We start from the raw sequence: 8,179 nt of genomic DNA, 5'->3' as shown, positions 1-8,179 counted from the left end.
ATGAATATATAAATATAATATATAATTATATAAATATGTCATATATAAATTACATCTTATATAAATCTATATTATACAAATAAAATATATAATATATAAATCAAATATATAAATATTTAATATATATTTATATATGACATATTAAACATATATTTTATATTATATAAATATATTTTAAGTATATGTGTTAAATATAATTATAAAAATATAAAATAAAATATAAGGATAAAATGTTATAAATATCATTTATAAATACTATAAAATTTCATAACATTTATAAATACTATGGAAATGTTATGAATATCTTCCATTTATCGCTATAAATCTCCATTATTTTCTATCCTGCTCTCTTTGGCCAGGGAAATGGACCTGTAGAGATTACTTTAAAGTGACTCCAGTGCTCTCTGGTTCCTCTGGACTTGGCCAATGGAGAGCCTTGGCAAGGGATCAGGAGAAATGAGGAGAATGAGGTCTTTATTTCACTGGATCCCTTCCTGAAAGGTTACCTTGAACTAGCTATGTCCCTCAACTCATGTAAGTACTCACAATGTGGCTACTTCAATCAGAGTCTCTTTTTGCATCTCAGTAACTTCTTCTTTGACTTTTCCCTTTAAGCATAGGGGTAAGTTACTAGCCCTGAATTACTGTACTAACCTTTATAGTTTCCCTCACACACACTTTTGGAAAACTCTCTTCTTGAATTGTTGTGTTTTGACTGTGCCATTTGTTTTCTGTTGTGTCGATGACTGATAAAATAACTCACATAACTGCTATCATTGTTAGAGACCAAAATGCTTTGATTTCGAGGGCAAAGATTGGATTTTGAAGTCTCTACCAGGAAAACTTACGCCACGGTGGTTAATTCTACCTTGTTACAGACTTTTGCAGCATATACCGACATCCCCTATTGAGTCACAACAGGAAAATGGAGACAAAAGACGTATGAGTCACTTAGGAAACCATTTAGAAGGAAGTACCCCCCCACAACCTGAACTCTATACAAAGGGACAATGTCTTGAAGCACCAAATATCTTCATTATAGCACTTATGTACACTAGGAAATCAACCTAGAGAAATAATACCAAACCTACCTCATCAAATATAACATATCTGATCCTTTTCACCCATGTTTGGCGATGAGGAGCTAATAGCAGAATTTCAAAGCAGGCAGGCACTGTAATAAGCACCTAAAAATAACATTGTATAAACAAAAATTCTGAGTACTTTACTATGTGCAGACTTTGTTATAAGAATATGAAATATAGAGTTATAACTCATGAATGTACCTGCTAATAATTATGATATAATATCACTTCTGAGAATATTTCATTGTAATTGTGATATATTAGGTTAAGCCTTATGAAACTGTAATTCTTATGAGTCAAAGTTGTAAAATATCAGATTTGAAGTTTAAATTCTTATTTATAAGCATTCAAAGTAATACAAATAGAGTTAATCATCACAGGTTTATTTATTCAATCTGACCCTGAGATAGTTTTGTTTGAAAAATGTCTATTTAGGATCAACAACTATGGATGTGGGGAAAAGCAGAATTGGGCTGAGGGAGAAGCTATACTTTAAAGCAGGCCTGATGAAACATTGGCCATCCTGGCTCAGAATTCTGGAGTGAATACTGGCTGTGAGAGCTATTCCACATCAGGCTGAAACGTCCCAGCACTTATACCCCTGCCTAGCTCAGCCACAGGACATGGACTGTGGAGGCAGAACTGGAGGAACCAACAGCTGGCATTTGTCTTGACTACTCTCTCCACATCTGGGCAGCAATGCCATCCTTGAAAGGCAATCTGGGTAACACATCTTCATGTCTGCTCTGCAATGTTCTAGAATCATCTTTTCACTTTCTGTTCAGTCTTAATTATTTATGAATTTGTTAAGGAGGAAAACTATCTATGGCTTACTTAGCATCAGGTATTCTATCAATAATACATTTTTTTAAATCACGATGAGTATCCTACTCAACAAGAAAATTGAGAGTCTCCTAACTATCAAGAAAAAGTCATTCTGATTAGAAATTCGTGTTTGTTAATTTTTTATAGCATTGGATTCTTCGGATCATGTTGAATCCATTTATAAACCAAATGATGCAATGAACTATAACTGAAATCTGAAGTCAAAATGTAAGTGTCCTTAGAGAAAGATGAGTGCTATTTCTCATCTCTTTGGAATGTGACAATATTAAATTTTCTGTAAAGCCATTTCATCTTCTATAAATTCAAAAAATTACTTCCATGAGGCTTTGTGAAGATGTAGAATTTCTGGTGAAAGAGACATATATTAGTACTATTATATAATTTGATAACAAATGCATTAATTAATATATCCTACCTGACAGTTTAAGGCATCATGACGATAATCCCTTGTAAAAACACCACACAGAGCTTCACCATTTGGCAGATTTTTGGTAAAACGATTCTGAACAGTTGCTGCTACTTGATTAACAAGGGCCTGGGTTGACAAGGGAAGTAATTCAATAATTACATAATAAAGCACAGATGAAACTTCAGGGAATGACAGGAATTGCCTAAAAATATGTATGGTTATAAGTGCAGTAAGTGTAACAACAGCCCCTTTCTTACACACATCTACTCTAAATACACTAACATGCTCTCTTTGAGATATTTGACTAAGCATGTGAACCTCATTGGTAAACCTTAACTTAAAGTAAAATGGGGGAAAATATGGCTTAATCAGAAGGAAAAAAAACAGGAAATGTTGCTCACACATCAGAAAAAATAGCTGAAAACCTGGATGACCAAGGCTTAGAAAGAAGCTGTGAGTCTACAAAGGAAGAAAGATCAAGTGAAGGATAGTCAGTTAGATTTGTGGTTCTTATATTTGGGGACTTCCTCCAGACATCTGAAGTTTGAATATATACTTGAATACTTTGGATCAGGTGGGGAGCCTGGCTAGTGGGATCTGAGTATGCAGAAATCTATGAACATCTATTTCACACTTTATGCCCCCCCAAAAAGATACACATAGATTAAAACATAAATTTTGAAACATAAGCATAAAGACACTAAAAAGTGAACACTTTCACATATCTGAGCACACACGGAAACACTAAATGAAAATATTGATAGACCTGAGTACACAAAGATATGAAAAAAATTTGATCATTAATATGACCCAATAGAGTAAAAAGACTAAATGACAAATAAAGATATATTTGTTATGATATATAAAGAGTAATGTACTTAGTGTACAAAACTCTGACAAATCAATGAAAAGACAATCCACTTCCCCCAAGTAAAAGACAAATGGGCAAATGCATCCAGAAGTAGTTCATAAATAAAGAAATGTCAGGGCCCCAAAATCACACAGAGATACCCAAATGACTAGTGATCACAGAAAAGCAAATTTAAATATGAGATAGACGTTTTCACCTGTCAGTATGGCAAAAATATTTTAAGTAATAATAGAAATGTTAGACAAGTTAAGAGAATACACACTGCCATATCTGCCAGTAGGAATAAAAATGTGTTTAAACTTCTAAAGAGTAACTTGGCAAAACGTACTGTGTTGTTACTAAAATTCCACTTCTGGCTAGGTTAATTTATATATATTTATATAATATATTATGTGAATGGTAAAATGCAATAAACTATTAAGATTTACAAAATGCATGACCTCTAATTCATTTGCATTATAAACTATAAAATAGTCAACTTTCACAGGAAAAGGTTTAGTATATATAATATATATAATATGTATAATAATAAATATATATAACATATATAATATAATTTCCTTTAATGAGTATTTATTAATAGCTATGAAAAACAAAAAAGCTACAATAAAAAATAAAGTGTTCATTTCAATTAATCATATTGATCAATCTGGTTCTGAGGCCGACCACAAATCACTAAACTTTTCCTAGAAGCTAAAATGGAGTCTGAATTCATTTTAATCTATAGAATTAAAGTTATCTCAACTAAGTTTGCCTTTCCTAAGGCAAGCACATTACAAGCAAAGGGTTATGAATGAGGATATGCAAACTTATATTTTCCGTTAAGTCAATCTTTCTCCTAAATGACAAAGATCATACTTCCTGTTTTTAAGTTCAACATTAAGCAGTAACAGACATAAAAGAAATATGGCAAAACAACCTGCAATGAGAAACAGACCAGTCACGAATGCCCAACGGCAGATCAGATAAATTCCATAAACTCTGCAAAGGCAATATTAGATTCTTAAGTGACTCAACATTGCCCAGCAAAGTGTGAGTACTTCTCTCAATGCAAGCATAATGCTGAATGACAAAATCCACAAGACCAGACCTTTTCCTCACAGTGGTTCTAAGAAAAGTGTTATGTTGTCCTCTGAAACTGGAAGGAGAAAATACAGGTCACAAAATAAAGTGAAAATTATGGAAACAGAGAAGAGATTGATGGGTGCCAGAGGTAGGAGTTGGAGGCAGTGAGTAAAACGGATGAAGTTGAACAAAAGGTACAAACTTCCAGTCATAATATAAATAAGTAGTAGATATGAAATGTACAGCATGGCAACTATAGTTAATAATACTGCACTAAATATTTGAAAGTTGCTAAGAGTATAGATCTTAAAAATTCTCATCATAAGAAAAAAAGTTTGTAGCTATATGAGGTGACAGATGTTAACTAAACTTATTGTGGCAATCGCTTCCCAATATATACATATATCAAATTACATGTGGTACACCTTAAATAATACAATGCTATATGCCAATTATAGATCAATAAAACTGTAAAATAAATAAATAATAAAAAGTGAAATAGATTCACCCCATAACTACATGTATTATTTTAAAAGAAGAGGTTTTGGAATGAAAGAGAAAATTCGAGTCGCTTGAGGGCTACCTTTGTTGGTGCAACATACACAACTACCCCTTCATTGCTCTCCTTCAGCACCTTCTCCATGCAATAGTAGGAAGCATAGGTTTTGCCTGAGGACGTTGGGGCGACAATCACTGCTGACTCATTATTATCCACAACATCAAGGAGCTCTCGCTGTAGGGTTCAGAGCACCATTTTTGTCAATAATATGAACAGCATGTTACCAAAACAAATCTAATAATACACTTCTATTATAATTTTCTGAACTTCAAATGTAATGATGGGGAGTTGAAAACACATGTAGAAACACATAGCAAAATCTGAAGACCTCATGGCATTCCCTCAGAAGACAGAATTGCTATGCTTTTGAATATTTTGAAGTGAGTTTGTGTGTAAAAAATGGAAAATGAGCCTGAATAAAATATCTTGTCATTGGGAAGATTTACTTTTTTCTAAGTATTTGTCATTGATTAAGTACAGCTCTCCTCTAAAACAGAAAATGAGCCTGAATAAAATATCCTGTCATTGGGAAGGTTTCTTTTTTTTTTAAGTATTTGTCATTGATGAAGTACAGTGCTTCTCTAAAGGTTTTGACAAATTAAGTTCTAAGAAGTAGCAAATGTTTATTTTTGTAATGGTGAAATGGTAGTTGAGGAGAAAAAAAAATCAATCATTCGTAATTTTACTACTTATCTTTCATTTTATATAGAGAAGAATGTCAAGTACCTACTTTGGAGGGCATGCAAAACTTCATCCCCTCAGTTTATGCTTTTAATCATCAAAATGATGACTATCAAAGAATCATAAATTTCTATGATGGGCAGAAAATGGAAAAACATCCCCAAACCTCAGTCTGCACACTCTTTAATCTATGTACACTTTGGGCCACATCTCAAAATTAAGTAGACATCAGAAGAATTGAAATATGTGTGGAATTAATAGAGAGTACTTGGCTGCTTCATGTCCTGCACTAAAGTAAGGAACTGGTCCTCGCATTCCTGAAAAAGAGGCAGGAATTTTTACAGATACTCCACTATCATCAACATAAGAAAGATAAAGACCATATTCTGAATTGGAAGTCTAGTAGATTGAACCTATGAATTTGCACTTTTGTAGGTAAACATGTTCAATTTATCAGCAATTTTCTATGGTTCAATCTCCACAGAAACACACCATTTTATTTCAAATTTTATATCCATCAATTTTACATTTATTTATAGAAAAATGGCTATGATGGTGACAGGTATAACATGTAAATCTCTAAACAATTGCTATATTGTTTAAACTACCAAAATTGCTCTGTGCACATTTACATATGAAATCCTATTGCCACGTGGAAAACATGGAGGTTGCTCCACAATGATACAACTGGATGACACAGACAGAACTTTGATAATATATATGTGAATTCATCAAAGTACCTCCAAGGAAATGGTCTATTTATAAAAAATGAACAAAATGAAAATTTCCCTTTCCTTAAGGGGAAAAGAATTTCCATTTCATCATTTCCAATGATAAAATAATTTTAAATGACATGACTCAATATTAAGTTCATACCAAATATAATATGTAAAACCACAATAATAAGTTCCTGAGATCACATTTAATAAAATACAAATAAAATAAAATTTTTGTTTCATTCAATTATTACCTGCCATGTGTCAGGAATAAAATCCTGAACTCTGGGATCTGGATCTTTTCTCTCATCTCGTATCAAATAATGGCCCATGTATTGTAGTTGAAACCGAACTGGCCCAATGCCAATTGAGTATTTATCTGTTTTCTTCTTTACGTCATCTCTTGAGACCTACATTATTTGAAAATTCCATTTGGGAAGTGACTTTATACTACAACATTATTTAAATAATTAAAATATATATTACTGAGTACTTTTTATGAGAAAAGCATTTTATCACCTTTTCTTTTTTTTTAATTTTTTTTTATTGTATTATGTTAGTCACCATACAGTACATCCCTGGTTTCTGAGTAAAGTTCGATGATTCATTAGTTGCATATAACACCCAGTGCACCATGCAATACGTGCTCTCCATAGTACCCATCACCAGCCTATCCCATTCCCCCATCCCCCTCCCCTCTGAAACCCTCAGTTTGTTTCCCAGAGTCCATAGTCTCTCATGCTTCATTTCCCCCTCTGATTATCCCCCCTTTCTTTATCCCTTTTTTCCCCTACTGATCTTCCTAGTTCTTATGTTCCATAGATGAGAGAAATCATATGATAATTGTCTTTCTCTGCTTGACTTATACCACCTTTTCAACTTTGTAATATTTATTGAAGTTCTTTACCATCTAAATCATTATCTTAACTGTGAGTATATTGATTGACATCAAGATTTTCAAATATCCTTTATGGTATTTGTAGCTACATCTAATACATTTAAAGACAACTGAACAATCACAATATAGTTTTTAAATTGATTGCTGGAATTTAACACAGTATAAGTTTTAAGGGTATGCAGAAATTATATGGCATTTAACCTGTTTGTTCAGACAAGCATTTGTATCAGTTTTCTAATTCTAGTTTATTTCAAGTTTGGACAGCTGAATTACTAGTACAGACTTTGAACAGAGGAGTAAACATTGTCAGTTAAAAAAAGTAAAAATTTAGAAGAGGTGATTCTATTTGCAAGACACTTTATGTACGCCCAATAATTATTCTATAAAAATGGAGCTATTCTGAAAATTACCTGGGCTGGATATAAAGAACTTGCCAATTCATCAAATCCTAAATACTTCAGGCATTTGGCTATGAGTTGCTGATCTGCCTCCTGCAAAAGTTCTGGGTATTTCTCCATCAAGGAATGGATCCTTCTCATCATTTGAACAGCTATATTTAAATCTTTCGTGGTTTCACCTTAACAAATAATAAACAATATAATTTTTATAAAGACCATCAAAAAATGTTTGATTATCCAAGATTAGCCATAGAGGCTATCAATCTGACCTAATTAAACTCACTATCTTATTTAACATTAATAAAAGTTTTTTAATACAGAGGACTAGGTAAAATATAATTAAAGTGCAGCTATACCTACTTCATTATTTCCATGGATAACTAGGAAGTAGCTGTGCAAATAATAGAGACAAAGAAAGACGGGTATCCAAGATCTACAAAGAAATTCTCAAACTCAATACGCGAGAAACAAATAAACAAATCATAAAATGGGCAGAAAACATGAACAGACACTTTTCCAATGATGACATACAAATGGTTAACAGACACATGAAAAAAATGTTCAAAATCATTAGCCATCAGGGAAATTCAAATCAAAACCACACTAAGATACCACCTTACACCAGTTAGAATGGCAAAAATTGACAAGGCA

At 32.6% G+C, this 8,179-nt stretch overlaps 1 protein-coding gene across 8 annotated transcripts in view; it reads right to left on the bottom strand.

The window, feature by feature from the left end:
* DDX60 (DExD/H-box helicase 60) overlaps window positions 1–8,179 on the bottom strand; it is a 104,625-nt gene that overhangs the window by 60,081 nt on the left and 36,365 nt on the right. For all 8 annotated transcript variants that reach the window (XM_011223595.3, XM_034661404.1, XM_034661405.1 and 5 more), the window contains 5 exons: window positions 7,541–7,707; window positions 6,487–6,642; window positions 4,860–5,009; window positions 2,347–2,466; window positions 1,092–1,187 (listed from right to left, as the gene is read on the bottom strand). In XM_011223595.3, the coding sequence (XP_011221897.1) occupies window positions 1,092–1,187; window positions 2,347–2,466; window positions 4,860–5,009; window positions 6,487–6,642; window positions 7,541–7,707 (689 nt within the window). The remainder of the gene's footprint in view (window positions 1–1,091; window positions 1,188–2,346; window positions 2,467–4,859; window positions 5,010–6,486; window positions 6,643–7,540; window positions 7,708–8,179) is intronic.

This window comes from Ailuropoda melanoleuca, chromosome 5 (genome assembly GCF_002007445.2).
Source record: "Ailuropoda melanoleuca isolate Jingjing chromosome 5, ASM200744v2, whole genome shotgun sequence".
NCBI classification, from domain to species: Eukaryota; Metazoa; Chordata; class Mammalia; order Carnivora; family Ursidae; genus Ailuropoda; species Ailuropoda melanoleuca.
Note: the sequence above shows the minus strand (reverse complement) of the source record. Positions and strands in the feature narration are given on the sequence as shown.